The sequence below is a fragment of the Synchiropus splendidus genome, chromosome 17 (assembly GCF_027744825.2).
Source record: "Synchiropus splendidus isolate RoL2022-P1 chromosome 17, RoL_Sspl_1.0, whole genome shotgun sequence".
In the NCBI taxonomy this organism is placed as follows: domain Eukaryota; kingdom Metazoa; phylum Chordata; class Actinopteri; order Syngnathiformes; family Callionymidae; genus Synchiropus; species Synchiropus splendidus.
In genome coordinates this window covers 8555665-8576166 of record NC_071350.1, presented here as the reverse complement: position 1 = coordinate 8576166, position 20502 = coordinate 8555665, and the positions used below count along the sequence as shown (strand labels likewise).

The following is a 20502-nucleotide window of genomic DNA, read 5'->3' as shown; positions in this document are numbered from 1 at the left end:
GTAGGTTTGAGAGAAGAGGAAGCAGAGGACAGGGTGAGATGAAGGAAGGTGATCCACTGTGGCCACCTCTGAAGGGAGAAGCCCAAAGAAAGATGTGAACTATTCAACTACTGTGGTCCTAGACTAAAGCAGACTTTATTTCCAAAGGAAAACGGCACTTCCATTGACACTAAAACCTTGTGAGGAAGTTGATTCCAGCCCATTTCGGTCCAGATCCTATCTGCAGCCTAACGAGTTGTGGCGGGGTGAAAATCCGTGCCTTTCGATTGCCGCTCCTAATCAGCAGCAGCATTCCTCCGCTCATTAACCAGGCACTTTCTTGCCCGGGGCTCACCGCCTCATATGTCAACCACAGATAAAGATGTCATCTTCTGCTTGACTGACTAACTTACTATTAAAACTCAATGCAAATGGACGTCCAACAATATTCAAATGAGGAGACAGCGGCGCTGCTGTAACCCCGAGGCGCTGGGCCCGATGGCTGGCCCACATTCCTGTATCAGGTTAGAAACGAACAGCACCGGCGACATACAATCTCCTGCTGCTTATTCTTCTCAATAACCAAGTAATAGCTGGCTTTTCAATAGAAGAGAAAATAGGTAAAGAAGGTCACCATTTTGGAAAGAGTTCCCTAAAGCAGAGCTAGATGTCTCTGTGCGGAAGGTACATGTAACCCCTCTTGTCAAACACACCTTCCTCAGTAGCAGAAGCCATTGTTTATAAGAATGAAATAAGTACAGCAGCAGACATTTGAAAAATCATTGGCTGCTGTCTATAGTCGGCGTCCATCACTCTTGCACATGCAGCTGGACGACTGTATCTCATCAAATATTAACGCAGTCCAACAATAGGCAGCGCTTGAATGGGACTAATGTGTGTAGCAGACAGACACACAATGAGGGTTTGTCTCAATTTTTCATCAGACTGTGAGCGCAGCTGCAGGAGCACTTCTTACCAGACAAAGGTCTGTCAGCTCAAGCGAAAACGGAGTCGAGACATCTGTATAACAATGGCTGCCAAAATGTGTGACGGTGGGTTTCTGTCGGTGTCGGTTGCTGGGTGGAGTCAAGCAATTAAAACCCCTGATGGTTGTGAGTCTACAAAGGTATCATTGGCCTCCCTTTGGCCAACATCAAATGAGGCAGTGTTTCGCTTCAGCTGTATAGTCATGAATATTCATCCCCCGGCCTGTATGGAACCTCTGTGTGTGTTTGTGTGCTCTGACAGGCAATAAGGAAGCGATGAGTATCTACTCGATCACAACCCCCGACTTTGTGAGGCTAATAAGTCAAGCTGACAACAGCTTCACCGACTGCCAAAACCTGGACAGAACTGCCTTTTTAGGGGGACTACAAGGCTTGAGTGCTGGATGGAAAATAACTGGCTTCCCATGATCTATGTCAGTAATTCTTAACCTAGCTCCACCTTAAGGGCCGAGAAAAGTATTTTTGTTTTACACCTTGTGAGGGTCGTGAGATGCTCAGTTTTAATACGTTAGCCACGTATGGTGGCAGTAGTGTGTCACTGAATTGACTTGACAGCTGCAAATCTATCATAGCTAACTATGGAGAAGTTCTTGAAAAGAAAAAAATATAAAGAAAGTGATGGTGCCCTCGGCAACAGTAAAAACAGCTTTGAAAATTAATTAGAACATTTTATTTATATATATTTTTACGCTTTCTTCTTTGGAGTTTAAATAAAATATATCATTTATATTCAACGATACTTAGACATGGTTTTACTATATTTATTTTATTCCGAATTTCATTAAGTTTTTCAAATTTTCTCAACAGTTTTTTTTTCTTTAGTAAGTGTGGTGAATATGACTGGCACCTGATTCTGCTGCTGGTTGGACTTTTTGATGACAAATAAATATCTTTGTGATGATGACCATTTCATGTCATTTCACAAGGTTTTGGTAGGATGTAAGTAGATTAAATATGGTTGTTGAAATCAAGATGAATCTGAATTCTATTGAATGGGCCCCAGGCCCAAGATCAAAAAGATTAAGAGCCCCTGGTCTATGTGACATAAGAAGAGTCCACATCTTTGGTATTCAAATGCCCAGGTTCCATGTAAACTGGTAGACAGTAGCGTTACTTCTCCCTTGAGACTGGCATCGCATAGCAGCTATGGAACAGGACTTAAATAAAGTGCTCATTGGTGTTTCATGGTAATTTGCGGTGGCAAGTGGAGCTGCTCCGAGAGGAAAGCAGAGGGGGCAAGAGGAGGATTAGATAATCAAACAGTGTGCCACTTTAAATAATCTCTGTCTCCTCTGGGGGAGGTGAGACTTAAAGCTGGAGCCCTTCCGCTTTAATTGTCTGATTTTCCTGTCATTACAGTCGACGGCCTCTGTAATTCAAATGCAGTAAATATTCAGCAGCCAAGAGCAGAGTAAGCAAAACAAAAGTGTTTTACTTTAGATAAATATATGCTGAAGAAAACGGTGAGATAGCTTCACATATACAGGAGAAGCAGTGAGCTCTCCATGGTGCTGAACCACAACATCAGGGAAATTCCGAGAGTAGAGACTCACGTCTGCATCTCAACTCACTTGATATTGCAGTGCTTTTTAAACTCCTGTGTCACATTGTTAAATATTTAGTCACTAACATGTCATGATGTTAGAGAGTTGGTTTGTTCATGACTGAGATATGTAGCTTTCAATCGGTGCTCTTGCTGTACAAGGAGAAATCCCACTTAACATTTCTGTCAAACCCTCTGAAGATTCTCTTGTTACTGTTATATTTCTCTCATATTAAACATGTATTTCTGTTTTGAGTATTTCTGACAATCCTTGACACATTTAGGATTTCAGGTGAATCGCATTGCTTTGACTGATGTACATCACATTCTTAGCTCGAGAAGTTGTCGCTGCATGAAAGCTAGTAGCAAGAATAATACTGACTTGACTCAGTTGTATCCCTACAGCCACAGTACAACAGGTACCCTAAAACTCTGTTCAAATAACAAGCTACGTGTTGAAATAAGATTCTTCCTGCTTGTACAGTTAGCTTCAAAATATCCAGGTGAAGATAGTGTCACTGCAACTGCAAAATGATTTCATGTCACTGTCATATCATACCATATTGGGATGAGAGACCTTCCTAAAAGACCACAATACCAAGAGCAGTGTCTGCCATTCTCACAATGGCGCCAAATCACAATCCAGGAATCTCTCTCCCTCACTTAATATCATTGCGTTTCGATCCACCCCCCACCCCCTTCCCTTCCTCTTTGTCACTGGCCCTTCTGTCTCCTTGCTTTTCATCTAGTGCTTTTTTTTCTTCTTGGTGTTTTCCTATACTCCTCCCCCAACCTCCCCCTCCTATCTCCCCCTGCAGAGCATTAGCTTGCAGTGGTCAGGCCGCTTGACAGCTGCTCCACCTGAAGAATATCAATCAATGTTGCTGTGGAGACAGAATCAGGCTCTGCAGCTTCATTTTTTTTTTTCATTACTCGTCCTCTTTTTGCAAGAGAATATTTGCCGTGTTGCACGTCATAGCTGCGATCAGATTCACGATTATAAAAAAACCAAACATGTTGAGAGGAATTGATCTTTGGGGAGGAGGCATTGTTAGGCACTGTTTATTAATTTCTTGGAGGTGTGAATAATTGAGTTAGAGATGCAAAACCCAAGATGGTTCTGACTATCACTCCACATGATGTAGGCAGACAAGCGTGGGATGGAAGCCTCCATCACTGCTGACACACCTGACGGAAGCTAACTCACTCCACCCCAGGATCACCAACCTTCGTCTTTATGTTCGCCAACATTTGTTTGAAATTGCCACTTGTGTTATAGGACTGTTGTGAAAGAGAGCGATGGTTCTCGCTCATGATGTTATGTCACCTAGCAACCACCCATACGGGCTTGCCAAACTGTCAGGAGACCAATCTGAGTCTCCTCACTAATTGCTCTAATCTACCGGCCCATAAGGCGTGCACACTCCCACTTTCAGCCAGTCCTCAACCGTGGCCCCAACCTTGCTGCTAAATACAACACTAACCAGCGAAATGACTCCCCACAGAGCCATCGTCAGCGCTGCTAGTGCCAGGCCGCCGGCGGAGGGTTAAGTAAATATTGGGCAAAGCAGCTGCTCTCAGAGTACCATCGTCTGCCTGCTTCCAGCCTGGTATAAATCACATACAGCAATTAGTGCCACACTGTCCCCCTGCCCTCGTCAAACAACCCCGCCCGTCCTGAAGGCTCATAAACACCCGACAAAAGCCTCTATAAGTGGATGCAGATGGGATGAATGGCTAGTTGGAAGAGCGGTCCGATACAAGATGAACAACTACTTGAGGTTGAAGCCATCACTGCAAGTGAATTCAACAGTCGTCCTGAGAAACACTACACATAATAACCTCGATGGTATCCTGGAATTGCTGATGTGGCTTCGTGTATATTTTGTGAACTGCTGGTTGTAAAGGACGGGGAACATAGACGCCATAAATGGAGGGGGTTTGGCAACAGATCAACTGTGCAATCAGTGTTTTAATGGGTTGTTGTTTTCGTTTCGTAAAACTCGCCCACAGCGCCCTCTATGACAAAACCTGAAGGTCGTCTCAAACTGAAGAAACTCGTACGCAGGGAGAGGGAATCATTAACATCAACAAGAGAATTGACTGGTTCCTCTACATCAGGCCTTGCCAACCCATGGCTCCTGAGCCTCATGCGGCTCTTTTCCCAGGTTCATGCGGCTCTTCACCAAACTTTGTCATTCCCTAAACTAAACGTATGGCATGTGTTTCACCTGTTATTCATTGTCCTTACATATTTGTAGGATGTGGCGCTTTGCAGCAACAAAGTAAAACAATGTGGCTCTTAGCCTCTGACTGGTTGGCCACCCCTGCTCTACATCCATCAAATGGTTAGTGTTCTGGTAACAGCATTTATTTATAGAGTTAGTGCAGTGATTCTCAACCACAGGGACGGAATTTTTTTTTTATATATACTTTTGGGCCGTGAGGGCCGTGAGACGCTCAGTTTTAATACATTAGCCACGTATGGTGGCAGTACTGTGTCACTGAATTGACAGCTGCAAATCTGTGACCAACTATACAGAAGTTCTTGAAAAGAAAAAATGATGAAGAAAGTGATGTCGCCCCAACAGTAAAAACTGTTCATGAAAGCACCTGTTTAAGCAGTTTTGAAAATGAATGAGAACATTTTGTGGCATCGAGGCAACATCTAAATACACTAAAATATATTATTTTTATTTCATGATATTTAGGCATGGTTTTGTTGTATTTATTTTATTCAGAATTTTAGTCAGTTTTTCCAATTTTCTCAACAGTTTGCATCAAGTGTTTTTTTTTTTTTCTCGAGTAAATTTGATGAATATGACTTGCACCTGGTTCTGCTGCTGGTTGGACTTTTCAATGACAAATAAATATCTTGGCGATGATCACATGGTATCATGTCACTTCACAAGATTTTGGTTTGTTTACGCGTAAGTAGATTAAATATGATTATTGATCACAAATGAAATCAGGAGTCACGAATCGGTTCAATTAAATGGGCCATTTGTTCTGGGAAAGGTGGGCCCCAAGATCAAAAAGGTTAAGAACCCCTGAGTTAGTGACACTATCAGAGCTTTGCTTTAGTATTGGCATTAACCATTAATACGCTAATATTTACTGGTGGAGATCAGTCACTATGGTGTTGTTAGAGGGGACTCTCAGTGACTGACTATAGTCAGGGTTAACAGTCAGTACTTTATAGCAAGTAACTACTGGCCCATACGCTGCTAATACACATATGAATAAGCACTTTATTAATGGTAATACATGTTCTTGAATCTGAAGTGTACTAAGATTTTTTATTTAAACCTATTGTGGCAATATAATGGTGCAATCTATTATACACATAGCCATATGTGGCTTCTCATATACGACTAAACAGGGTATATGTAAAGCACGTCGCCTCCAGCAACCAACCTATACAGCTGTGCAGCAGTGTGAAGCATCAGCTCTTGAATGAATCTGCCACGTGCAGGGTCTGCTGCTGTTCCCACTTAGCGCCTATGATTTGGACAGCCTGAGCCCGTGAAGGCCCAATTTATGGCTCATCCTCTAAAAGGTGATAATCAATGATCACTAAGATGATTTTTATCCTTCATGTATCTGATGATGGTGATTTAACTAGCTAATGAGCGGCTCAGCATCATTTCGCTCATGAAAGGACAGTGGCTGGCGAGAGCTGAGGCAGCCGTCCGCACTCCTATTACCATAGTGCTCCAAATTACCACAACCACCAGGGGAGCATTTAACATGCAACCGCCCAGTTGCCAGTCAGAAAGTCTGGCAAATAATCTTGGAATGAATGTAAACGATTTACATTGCGCTCTCTTCGTGACTGTCCCACCAGTTGCTGCGGCGCCTGCAGTGATTAGAGGGTAATGAGGGTGTAATTGGGCGCGTGAGAGAAAGACGGATGAGGAATCAGGTGCTGAATATGTGTCCGTGCTGCAACAGAGTGCTACATCAAAACAGGCAGACTATTCACCTGACTACCACTCTGATCCAACAGAGCAGAGAAGGGAGGGGTGAGGGAGGTGAGCTGCTGAAGAGGGGGATGGGGAAATATGGCTGGAGCAGGTGGATAAGGCTCGCTGAGCAGAGGTGCCTCGCCATTTCAGTCAAAACACAACTCATCTGCTGCTTTTATTGCCTCATTTATTTAACGCATTTTACATTCATCTACCATCGTGATTCACAACTCCCGCTGTAAGGACAGCGAGAAAGGCATGCTGTTCAACAGGCTTTTTTGTTGCTGCTATTTCTGCTCACGCTGCATTTCATGAAACCTCTTATTCTTTCTTATTTAGGTGCATTGTGAGAGGAGAGAACAACAGCGAGTGAGAGGTGAGCTGGTTACTGTGGCAACCAGGAGAGTGACTCTTGGGCAATGGTATATGCATAGAGAGGGAAAGAGCGGTGCAGACATGTGGAGACCGGATGAGGGATGGGAGTCAGGTGCTGCTGCTGTTGGTAGTGGAGGTAGATCAGAGGGAGGTGTCAGGTGCAAAGAGAGATCGCCCCAAACCCCCCTTTTTTCCAGGAGAAGAAAGGATTCAGAAACAAAAGGAGCTGTCTTTTGAATGGACGTGTTGGATTGGACTGTCAGCCCTTCCTCCTAACATCCTCACTCAGCTCGCTCCTTTCCCTTGTAGCTTGAATAAGATGTATTCACTCCACATACAGGTTTACTTTCCACCATATTATAGAGATCATGCTTCAGCCTCATTAACCCATGAGCTTTTTCTTCAAGGCCTTGTGATGCTACTGGCTTGTCAGTAAGACACGAGGATGATTGTAAATACCCCTTGACCTTATGACAAGAGCCCACAGAGAAACAGACTGTCAAAGACAAACAGAGCCATGGGATGTGTGTAATGAATATGCTGCACCCTATAGAGGGAATGACCTTATAAACCACAACAAACTGTCACTGCGGCCAGGCCTGCTGGGAGCTGCCCTCAGCGCAAGGGCAATGGCTGAAATTCACAGCCCAAATCTTTGGAAATTCTTCAGAAAGCTTTCAAACACAGTGGCATCTGGGTTCTTCTCACATTAATGTTGTCTTGTCCCATCAACTGAAGAGTGTACGGAAGTGAGTCAGGTGCAAAGAAGTATCAAAGCGTCTGACTGATCGTACACATAAGAGTTTGCATGCTGAATGTGTAGTCGTGTACTTTTGTATTGAACAAGACAAGCGACATCAGGAACGGCTCTGATCTCAGCCAGGTGTTCGGAATCACGCAAGGTTGCGAGGAGGTCTTTCATGTCACCATGAAGGGGAAAGATGAGGAGGAGCAGGAGGTGACATGGAAGTCGGAGCGATCCATATGGCATCTCAAATTTTTATGCATTGAGAAGTGACAGTTTGACTTCATTGACACTTGGCAGGTGTGAACTGTGAGGGGGGCACTTGGGAGGCGGGAAGAATCAGTGTGTCAAATATTTGGTTGGCAAGTGAGTGCTTGTGTTTGGGAAAGGAGTAACGTCACTAATCATTGCCATCTGCACATAGCCCGAGGCGCTACTATATCGGCTCCTGGCTTATGCAGATGAGCCGTGGCTGTCTCAGGTCTCTTCCATTATGCAGCATGAATGATACAAATGTGTTTAAGCTATAAGTGTACTTAAATAGGGAAACACTCAGCAGTGAGATCAAGGCGTCGTCTCTTTTCTGATGTCTCTAGAATGTGTTTGGCATCACTTCATCTCTGTCCCTGTCCCAGGAGAAGGATCTTGTCAGACGGGCTCTTGGTGGCATCCTTCCATGCATTACATTTGCTACTGAAGTCAAACCAAAATTCAGTGCTCACATATGATCCTGCAGTGTGGCTTGCAGTTGTTATTCAGCTACTGACCACTAAAGTAGAGATGTGAGATGATACTTACTTAAAACTTGTGATTTTATACACAAATGCAAAGGAGGAAAGTAGCGACACACACACCCAGCAGGAAGAAGACCAGACAGCAATAAATGTTTGTGGAAAATGTCAAACAAACCAACACCACGGATATATTTAAAGCCCAGGGATGGTTTGTAGGATTGCAATAAAATTGCAGGAGTGCATTTCAACATTTCAAAGTTTAAAAATAAAAATGTCATGAAAAGGTGTACTGTCTTGCCACTACTTTTGATGCCACACATTACCACTGAATTTTCTTCAGTGCCACAGATATGGCAGAATTTAGAACAATTACTGTGGGAATAAGACTTCAGCAATGTTCCTGAATTTTTTTGCTGCATGGCTAGCAAACATTAGGGTACAGATCTACATTGACAGAGAGGGTTGAACTTTGTGCCGCCCACGGTCCTCCTCGTAGACACAATTATCAGTGTGTTCCACCGCACGATGGCATACCTAAGAGAGCATAAGGAGCTTTCGATGGAGCGGAGGGGATCGCTGGAGAGAAAACAGTTAAAGACGTCGAGGACGGAAAGCAAAGCCTAGACTGATTTGAATCTGGTAAACTGTCAGAGAGAGGGATTACCCACCAAATCCCTGGCGAAAATAGAGGCCCAAGTTATTTACTAGCCTTACAACCAGCTGCAAACCATCTGCACTTAATTGTAAGACACAAACTTTATGAAGATCAACCAGAGGATTAGGCCACAAAGCCTCTTATGCTGCAGAATTGGTGTCCCTGCTTCGAGGGAGAGTATGGGCGGGCGCTTGAGACATGTCACATGTGCTTTGGAGGACATAGATGCCACGGCTCTCTTTAGCCTACAGACATTTTTAGAGGCCGGGCAGCTAAATACATTAAAAGAACCCTGTGTGGCAGAATGAAGGGTGAGGGTGAAAGTGCATGGACAGGGGTAACAAGATGGCTTTTGAAAAGTAAACATGGTTGATAAGGCAATCCCAGTGACCTCCACTTATCCAGGAAAATCACTGAAGTAGATACCGCCACTGGTGTCCAGATTTAGAGCCAGAAGAAATCCTTCATGTGGCATTGTTTAATGTAGGTCGTGCTGCATTATGTCCTTCTTGGCAGCCATGTGAAGACAGCAGATAAGAAGTCCTGTCCAAGCCAATGAATGGCAGGTAGCCAGAGTAATCCTATTTAACAAGATCTAGACTCAGTGAGGGATGGGGCGAATTTGAGGGGTCACACGAGGAGCCTGTCAGTGTCACAGAGTGACTCTCTGGGTGGTTTGCTAATGAACCCTAGATTGAGGACTAGCTTCCTGTGCTAATGAGTCACATGGAGCTAAAGCATGAGCGTTAAGACAAGTCTGGGAAGTGGTGGACAGAGAAAAAAAAAGAAACAAACAAGGGCATCACTTCTAAGAATCTCCCAGACAGGGCGCTCAAGACCACATATTCCAGGAGCTAAGCTGCTGGCTGCTTTAAATCATTTATTTTCTTCCACTGTGCTAATTCCTTAACATCTCCATATGTTAAAGGCTGGAGAGAAGGGTGGTGGCGGCAGTGGCGGGGAGGGGTTATGTGCGTGCGAACGTGTCTGTGGGCGCGGGTGGTGTTAGGGATTAGAATGACCTGTCTGGACATACAGTGTGCACAATTGCACTGAAGGGTCTGCTGGTGTGAGAGCCCGACCACTTTGGACACCAAATAAGTGTGGCCACCTGCTTAGATAACGCACGCCAATGTTTCACAAATAAATAATGGATAGTAGATGTTGCCTATAAAGTTGATCCAATAAATGATCTCAGAGATTTTGCAGAACAATACTATTAATGCTAGCAAATGTATGAAAATGAAATACATGTTTGTTCATCACAATTACACGGTTCTCTTCTCTTTTTATGTAAATAAACATACAAAAAAATAACTAAATATTTTTAAAGCTTCTCTCCTGGTCATCTAGTTGTAGAGACTGTTTTACTTACATTATATTGACACAATAAAGAATTGTGATTTGCAGCTCGACCCACCTCACCTCAAGTGAGATTTAACCTTTAGCATCCACACTGGTCAGTTCTTGACTTGCTCACATCCTAACTTGCGACACATCTCCCCCCCCCTTCCCACCTCTCTTCATTAGCAGGTATAAGCCCAGTTGGCCCATCTGCCAGACGCCCAAAGCCGCAAACCACAAAGCAAACAAAGCAGGAAGAAGCTGCTCATTATGGAGTCTGTTTGAAAGGGCCCGGCGTTTATTTCTATGACTTTGTTTGCTCAGGCGCTGTGCAGACACAATAGTGCTATTACGTGGCCATTTCTGGATCGAAGGCTGAAAAAGCGAACGAGCCTCTTCAGAGGGCAGGTGTGGGGTACTCAAAAAAAGGGGGTGCTCTCAAGTGCGTTCATCTTAATTGTTGGATTATTTTGCATTATATTATTGCTGATCTTTATGTTGAGAAACACACTGGCCATTATATTGCGCATTAACCAGGCAAAATACATTTCCTAAACTCTATCCCAGCAACGCACAGTGGCTGACACAAAATGGCTGCCTCAGACTGAAAGAGGCATTAAGCCAAAGCAGCCGCAGCATCAGCAGCAGTGGAGTCAGAGCGAACCTTTTACCGGTCTCCCTCCAAGCCCACTCCTATTGAGAGCAGATTAAAGAAAAACAGCAGAATAACAACACTTGATTGCTTCAACCACCCCCCGCCTTCCCGTTCAAACACACGCACACACACCAGTCCGAACCATCACTTGAAGACATGTAGAGGCCGGGGTGACCTCCCCCCAACACAGCACCCTGTGCCGCCAAACTGGGATTATACTGTGGAAATGTAATCCTTGTCGGGGGCTGAAGAGATCAAGGCACTAGAAGACACATTGTAATCATGCACGGCACCCCAACAATCAGACCCGCGCTTCCATCTGAACAGACGTTTATCCACAATGTCAATTAGAACATATGCTGCTGACCATTCATTGATCCATGGCACAGTTTGTGGCACAGATAACACACGGTACTTGGCACGACTTAGAGCTGCTTTTCAGTCACAGTGAAGTCCAGCGTTTGATTTGTAAGGAGTTAACATTCAAAAGTGCACAAATCTTAATCCCGAAAAACAATGGCCTCCGCTTAAATTGGTCCTAAGAAAAATTAAGCACAGTCAAATACTTGCATTTTAAACACGTATTGCTTGTTCAAAATTACACTCTTAAGTCCATCTATGTCATGAACCATTACTTTTGATGATAAATATTTATTATGTTTTTTTTAAAGAAGAACATTATTATTATAAATTAATTAAAATTCAAAATGAGGAGTGATTTCCATCTGTTGAATTGATAATTAAGATTTTAAGAGTTTTCACCAAGTTTAATTTTAATGAGCAAATTTGTCAATTTTTTTATTTTGCTTTTTATAATTCATTTAATAAGATTTATTTTTTTTAAAGGTATTGACCTGTAAGCAAATGTGCTTTAAATGTGTATTTATTTTTAATGCCTAAAAAAAGCATACAATTATTTGACTCAGATTTTCAGACATCAAAGGTTGAAAGACAATGCAATATTTAGTAAAATGTGGGTTGAAAAAAGGTGAAATGAATTAGTGTGTGTGTGGCGGTTCTTTATACAAGAGCACATGAGACTTAGTGAAGCAGAAAAATGCAACTATTAACCTCCCTAATACACAAGACTAAAAGGCTGGAAAGATCTACCTCCATGTTGCTTAGACATGCACGTATACACCCTCACTGCTGCACTCACATTTAACACACAGACGGGCCCCGGCAGAGAACCAAATTGGGGGTAAAACGTAAAGTGGCAAACACGCAGTTGAGCTGAATGGTTGCTGAGAAAGAGAGCTTATCTCCCCACCACAGCTAATATCAGCATCTCAATTAGATGAAAGGCCTCCCTCTCACTTTCTCTAATTTTTCCTTCAGTTTCTCGAGGCAATTTATTTAGGGTGGAAGGGAGGAAAAAAAGGAAAAGCAACAGAGCTCTGGCAAAGCGTATTGGCCAGGCGCATGACAAGTCAGAGTACGCTGCAGCCAATCAGGAGGAGCTGACGGCATCAACTCAGGCCCTCAGCAACAACACGACTATTTACTGTATGCAGAAGAAAAAGCCCTATGTGTGGCTCTTCACTGCTCAGCAGCTCACACACACTCGACGCAATATTTTTTTACCTCTCATTACTTCAGATGAGCCTGGTTGTTCTTACGGTGGACATTTTTACCACCTCTGAAGCGGCCTACACCATTACTACTCCCTACAGCTGCTGCAGAGATATTCTTGCAGCAACATAAATATTATGCTAACAAAAAGATCACTACTCAATTTATATTATGACAGTTCAATATTCTGCATCTGCAAGTCAATCACACACTTTGAATATCACTTGACTATTATTTTTCTATTTTTGGTAAACGGTTTTGTCAAGAGGCCCTCTGTGTAGCATCCTTTTTCTGCGGAGGAGGGAGAAATAAGGATTATACAATTATTTACGCCGCTTGAAAAATAATGATGTCAAGAATGACAGGCTGCGTGGCACATTTTTGAAGGAAATTTAATTTTCTTTACATTAAATTATATAATAGATAAAAAAAAGAATATAATTCATTTCAAACATTTCTGTATTAAATAGTCAAAAGATTAATTCAATACTAAAATAATATTTTCTACATCTAATTCTCAATATTAATTATCAATATTATACTATTTGTAAGGATTGCTGCCATAATAACTAAATATTTCTAAATGTGTTATTTCAAAGCATTCAATTCAAAACAAATTTATTTTCTATTTTTTAGTAAATACTTTTAGTAAAAAACTTTAGTAAAAAGCTTACCTGTCTATGTTTGAAGATTATTTTACCAAGTACGATTAAAATGTAATGTAAAGTTATGCATGTTTTTTTGGATGTGGATCTATATGTTTTATTATTTTTCACTCAGTTCATTTGGTCTGCCTTTAGTGCTCATAACTCAGCTCCCACCATCTGCTCCTCCTCCGTGCCCACATTAAGGTGATTTTCCTCGACTGTCCTACTGTACACGTGCTTTTCCTTTTGACATTTCTAATAATTAATTAACTGAATTAATTCATTACTTTAAACAAGACAAGAATTAAAATGGAAAACAAAGATTAGAGTTTAAAGGCCTCTGTCTCACTATTGTTTGTGATGTGATGCAATTGTCAGATATTTCCTTCAGAAATATGAATGGCTACAAATTATCGCTTCACTTTTATTTATCTATTTTTAAAAAATCAATGGTTAAATTTACATGGTACTCAAAGGCCAGACAAATTTAGAAAGGCATTTGAAGTCAAGTAGTTTAATGCTTGTCAGTAAGCATCCACGGACAGTGAGGAACATCCGAGCAGCAAACAATCAGGCATCAGTCAGTGATATCTGATGACATATAATTTCTTGCCTGTCCCCCTCTATAAGATTCATGACAAGGGTTTTATGGGAGGGCCTCCCTGCAAGTCACGGGCCTACATAGAAGCCCTTGTCATGCCCTCATCCCTTTTGCCTTTCTTCCTCCTTCACTCACTTCCTTAATGTAGAACGGAGCGCAGACGGGGATAGAAACGTAGGAGAGGAGAGAAGGAAGGGGTTCTGGAGAGGGAGGGAGGATGTGAATAGGCAGACTGAGTGGCATGCATGGACGGCCCCTCTGTCTCTCAAAGACACTGCAGCAGCTGCATGCACGCGATAAGAGCAACCATTTACAGCCGACCCCCCTTCATTTCTCCTCCTACACAGCAACAGTCACATAAATACACTTTTCCTCTCCGTCTCTCAACCGCAAAGGAACACAACGTCGACCTATCTGCTGCTATTTACATAGATGCTCTGATTTCAAGCTTTTTTTTTAACCACAATAATTTCCTCTACCGCCAAGGCAAAGAAAGGTTAACCATGGATAAGATGGATAAGTTCTGGAGCAGAGCTGCTGAAAGACAGTAATCACACATAGGAAGTATAAACACAGAAGCTCATCAGGAGCTGTCCGTCACTCTGGAACTGAGCGTTTTCGGGATAATGTTCTTAAAATGTAGTCTAATATGTAAAAATCAGTGTCATTGTGAGGCGAACACACTCAGCAACAAAACTGTTATTACTTTTTTGAGGACAGAATTTAAATCAAAGACTGCTATGCCCACGAGCCCAAACCTCAGATGTATCAATTCAGATCAGACTTCAAGTTGCATAGGATGCAATGTTATTATTACAGAATTAACCCATTCAGACAAGGTAACTATGATGTATTTTTATGTAACTCAGCAAACAAATAAGTGCCAGTTCAAACAAGACCAACATGAACAAAAATGTCTTATCCCAAAGTTAAATTAAAGTAAAGTTTGATATGCTTCTAGTGCTTTTAGTTTATGGACAAAGAAGTCTATATTTCAAAATTGAGGCCATAGATTAGCATAATAAGTGATTATATTCCAGAATTGTTGAAAACAAACATTAATCCCCAGATGACCAGGGAAGCTCAGGCGGGACCTTGGGTCAGACTGAGGGACTCCAGCGGTCCGATTTTCACGCTGTATGTAAACAACAGTTTGCACAAACCCAAATCTAAATGACCCTCAAGCATCCATTTAATATGTAGCCCCTTCCACAATTAGCTCATACTGTACTTATGGCTAATCTGTATCTTGGCGTGATGCCATGTATGACCTGGCATGTGTCCAGGTTGGAGAGCTGCAGAGGCAGTTTCCGTCAGATAGCCCAGCATGGCGCTCATCAGCCAGGACCAGACGTGCCAAACAGCACTGGCACAAAGGAGAGCTCACCGCTTATCAAAGATTAGGCAGCGTTTAGATGACCCACCTCCTCTCCTGTCTTTGGCGAGCGGGCATCTGTTCACGGCTCACACATTTCAATATCCCAGCCCAATAGTTCCTGTCCAGTCTAATGAAGAGTAAATTGTGGTTATTGGTGAGCAGACCTCCCTGCGCACAGGTGATCACAGCAGCCCCAGAGAGGAAGGCAATTGAATTATTGTGTCTGTCAGTCTGGGGCCCCAACTGGCGGAGTGAGGTGTTACAAAAAATTCACAGTTTTCACTTATTAATTCATGACCAAACGCAAAAAATGCAGAAATTCAAGAGCTACATTTGGAAGACACTATATTAGTCTCAATTTCAGATCAGTTTTAGGACATGCTTAGTAAAAATAAGATGCAATGAATACATAATTCCAGACTTAGCATTGCAGTCTAATAGCCAAGTTTTTCTGTTGAATTCATTTCATTTCTAACTTCTTGCATATTTGAACACAGTGCGTTTCTTGTCTTTTGGTTGTCTGAAGTTCCGTATTCTGTGAAGTTACAACACGGTCTTCCAAATGTAGGCCCAAGCGCAACAACATGTCTTGTTCCCATAATGCATTGTGGCAGCAGCAGCAAGATTCATGCCCGCATGTATTGATTTTCCTCCCAGGTTTTGTTCTTCCCTCAGCACAGCCTTTTATTTATCTCACTAAGCCCCTGCCACTGGGTGCGAGGAAGGAAGGAGCTTGGGGCTTGTTACGGAGGAATTCAAGATAAGGCATGTTCCAAACCTTTTTTTTTTTTAATTATTATTTTTACGCTCAGTCTCTGCGAATACAGATGCATGTGCAGGTATGCATGTAGACGAGAAACATTTGCGTCCATTTTTTCGAGTGTGAACAATAACACAACAGCCAATCGTTGGCAGACAGAGTGACGAATGCTGGAAAGAGACTCCATCCAGCCTGTCACATGTCAGAGTCCCAACCCTGCCTGTCGACAGAGTGAGGGAGGGAGGAAAAAACAGTGGGTGAGTTATCCCCTATCTTCTCCCTCCTCCCTTCCGCATCCCCAACACACAGGGACCAGTCAAACCATTACCCACCCACACTCAGCTCAAGGTTGCACTGCGCCAATGGCTGTGCTTCCTATATAGCATTCCAAGAACAGGGCAGCTGCAAGGCTGCTTCCAACAAAAGACATTCATTATACTGCAATACCTGTAGGCTACGACACGCAGAACACAGCGCCCGATTATCTTCAGTCGTGCTCTAAAAAAAAAGGCTCTTCAACATGACAACATGTTCAGCGAGTCGAACGTGCCTAAAATATAAAAATCCTTGCTGCTATTTGATGATTATTTTGATGCACACTGTCCTTTCAAATGTTTTTGACTCATTGTAAATTAGGCATTTTTGGCACTGAAAACATATGGAATAAAACCCACCTGCACCAAGGACACCTCAGGATTTACTGGCCGTAACCATAGTGACAGGAACAGGATTATAAACACACACAAGTGTTGCCAGTCAGCCATGCTGCGACTTTGTTTGGATTTGGATTGAACTACAATTGAATTCTATTTCACAAGACAGAGTACGGTATTTTTGGCGACTAAAAATAACCACACAGATGAGAAAGCGTGACGTTTCAACAGTACCTGATGGGTTATGACTTTATTTATTTATTTTGATGAGTCACTGATAGTCAATTATGTGTGTGTTTTAGGTTTAGTTCACTCTGATGTGCTGATTGAGAAGACGCTTCGGTGCGAGGGTGTGTGTGTGCGCGACTCTGTGAGTGTGTTGTATGTGTGTGAATCACTGCAGTGGTGCTGGCCCCTCTAGGCCGGACTGCTGCTGAATGCAGAGCAGCCAGCTTCAGGCAGAGGCAAATGACTGCGAGGCCTCCGAGGAGACCGCAGCATCTCCTGCACCTGGAGAACCTTCCAGCATAGACATGCAAGCAACTGCCTTTGTGTCAGCATGAACTGTCATCCTCACTTTATCACGTCAGATTGGTTGTTTTTCCTATTTTAATGTCTCATATTTGTTATCAATAAGACTGCAGGGATAATATTTTTTAAAAATGGAGGCAGAAAAAAAGTTAAATGTACATATAAAGGTATAACCCACACAAATATTTTCAGTACATTTGTGGATGTTGTTTGCTCTGTTTTTATTTTTTTTATTGAATAGTGATCAAGTTACCACATAATTTCAGTTATTATAGTGTCAACAGATCATTTGCGGACATTAAAAACTGGATCGACGTATAAGCAACTTAGACATTCATTCGCACCAAAAAAATGAAACAATAAAATGTTTATAGATTTGATCAGGGTGAGCTTTTCCTATCCCTGGAAACATGGCTCTCTGCTATACAATGTCAATTCTTCCTCCACTGAGTGCATCTATCGCTGTAAGCCAGTAAGCCTGGTATAATCAGACTTGACTCTGATTGGCTCAGCGCTCTGAATGGTAACTGGAATCCTCCGAGTGAGACAGAATGCAGTTTTTGCATTGATTCATCCACCAGCACGCTTTCATATTTCACAGATAAATGACTGCTGATGAGTACAGTTCTCACAAAGATTCGACGGCAGGATAAAAGAAGTCCATTTTCAGTGGAAAATTACTGTGCCACTGCGCACTCCTACATTCAGGATGGTAACTAACTGCATTGTTACATTCATTTTTCTCTGGTTGGGGTTTAATTGGTGCTCAGTTAGTCTGCCCTGCAACAACTGAAAAAGTGTCCAGAGAGAGTTACAAAGCGCTTGTCTTCAGGGGCACAGCGCTCTATGCTACATGCTTCGAACCGAAAAACCAAGGTAAATTATTCATGTCATAGTAATCCATGTGTATTTCTTTTGAACGCGCAGGTGTTAAAATTATATTCAATCATTCAACGCTGGTGCAAATGGAGGCGACTGGCTAAGATGTTTTTGATGTGAAGTCTGACTGTGCCCACAGTCTCAGACAGTGGTACAAACCTAGTGCACTTAAAATGTGTTTGTACTAGAGTACGAGTGGAAGAGGACGGTGTGTCAGTCGGAGCGCTCAGTGAGATGTGAATAAAGACCATTTGCTCATGGATTCATAGGCTACTGTCATCCATTATTTATCATGGAGAAGAGCAGTGGATTGGTGGATGGATGATTTTTCTGACAGCGTTTACATGGCTGATGGTTACAGTTTGGCAAAATGTTGTTTCATGGACTAAATCTATTCTTGTTATTGACAGATTTCTAAACTCTGTTTGAAAAGACGCTGTGAAAATAGCACCTCAAAGAATATTTCAGGGACGAGGCAGCAAAACAGTTGGCATCCATTTCATCAGCGGCACATGCCTCGGCCCGTCCCAGCATCTGAAACCAGGCTCGAGGCAAATCCATTTATGAACAATTAAAAGATTTATAGATTTCAACATGGATGACTTCTACTCATTGGGCAAATGTGAAACGTCAACAAAAAAAGATTTAAAAAAAAACAGTTGCTCGCCAGCGTTTGCCCTCCATCCAAAAGCAAAATGACATTAGCTCTTGTCTATTGAGTTTGCTAAATGCCCCACATAAAGTGAATTTGCCCCCCAGGGCTGGGAAACAATCACGCAGGCGAGTGTTCCATTTAAGTGATTTGAATGATCGGAGTGCTGCGGTGCTTCCTATCAGCCAGAGAAATGGGTCAATATACTGAGACTAAGTGACACGGCTGGCAGCCTGCGCTCTTGTGGAAGACCGACAGAGGAAGAGGAGCGAGACCTCACAGTCATTGGGTCAGACAGATACACAGACACACACACACACCCGTGCATACACAATCTGGGCCTGGCTAGTGGGTTCAAGGGAAGCAAGGCCTCAAGAGTTCATGTGACAGGCAGAAAACAGAATTTCACAGCTCACAAAGGACAATTTTGTACTTAATATTTACCAATAATTTCCCACATACATTTATTTTTCAGGGACCAAAACTGTGTTATCTAAAGGCCACACACAATATGATCGTATTCCAAAAGGAAAGAGTAGTTTTACTTCAAATTTCTTGATTATACTGCATTAGCAGTATAACTACTGTTGAAGTTATGGCGACGGATCAGTGTGAAACCATGTTCATGAAGGAACTAACTCAACAGAAAGAAACTAAATCTAAAAAAGAAAACTAAAGCAGTAAAGGAAGCTTCACTTACTTTCAGCGTTGATTGACATTGTGTCTTTCTCCCAGGACACAACAGTGATGTATGCCTCAACTGAGGCAGGGATAATGCACTTGAAGACCGCCACATTGCCTCTCATGGCTTTCTGGTCCTCCACTCGGACAGTGTAGGGTTCTCGTAGGACTGTGACAGAGGTCAAATCAAGGTTGAGCAACGATCAGAATAAACAAGGCGGGAAAGACAGGGGAGGAAAAACTGACCAGCCTTAATGTGGACATCTTGGCTTCTGATTCTTCCTGAGGGGTTCTCAGCTGTGCAATAGTAGGTGTTGTCATGGATGAGCTTGCTGAAGCTGGAAGGGGGGATGTGGAAGATCTGAAGGGTGCCATTGGGGTGCACATGGCGGATCCCTGGCACATCATAGATCTCCTCGCCGGTGGCCAAGTACCAGCGCAGTGAGACAGGGGGCACACCGGCAGCGGGACAGGGCACCGATGTCCCTGTGGTGCTGGCAAACACTACCTCTTGCACAGATGCATTGACAAAATATAAGCTGGAACGTAGATCTTCACAGAAAACTGCAGGGGAGAAAAAGAAAACAATTTCAATTAGAGATTGTATATTTATAAAATAAAATTGTTTTTGTTTCCAAATCTGGCCGCTATGGAGACACTTTGCTGTGTGAGATCAGTGGCGGAAGCATCATATAAACAGCCAACATGTTGTGTCCTTTCTCCCGAAAATATCAACAGCCCTTTTTAGGTTTTCAGGACAAACAGACCTTTTTTAGAAGCAGCGGGGATAACAGCATATTTGTTCCTAGCGAGGCAGTAGACAATCTGCATTTAAAGCGCAGCAGGAATAAATAGTCTCACAGGATTCCATTTACATATTCCCTTTGATCAGAATCACGCTGTCACACTTACACTGATGCTTGCTTGTTAAACATTCAGTGCACATTATTTCAATGGTGTCTTGGATGTAAAATGAAACCATATTCAAAGTGCTTTTTGACTGTACTACAGCAGCGAGGAATTCCTTGCCATCTAATACAAACGAGCAAGTCAATATGAACCGAAGCTTTTATCCACAGGAGGATAACCGACAATGCAAGTCTTTGCTGAAATAAACCGGCATACTTCTGACAACAAGCCAGA

At 42.6% G+C, this 20502-nt stretch overlaps 1 protein-coding gene across 4 annotated transcripts in view; it reads right to left on the bottom strand.

The window, feature by feature from the left end:
* dscama (Down syndrome cell adhesion molecule a) overlaps positions 1 to 20502 on the bottom strand; it is a 62542-nt gene that overhangs the window by 28057 nt on the left and 13983 nt on the right. For all 4 annotated transcript variants that reach the window (XM_053846196.1, XM_053846198.1, XM_053846197.1 and 1 more), the window contains exons 2-3: positions 19606 to 19923; positions 19379 to 19528 (exon numbers count right to left, since the gene is read on the bottom strand). In XM_053846196.1, the coding sequence (XP_053702171.1) occupies positions 19379 to 19528; positions 19606 to 19923 (468 nt within the window). The remainder of the gene's footprint in view (positions 1 to 19378; positions 19529 to 19605; positions 19924 to 20502) is intronic.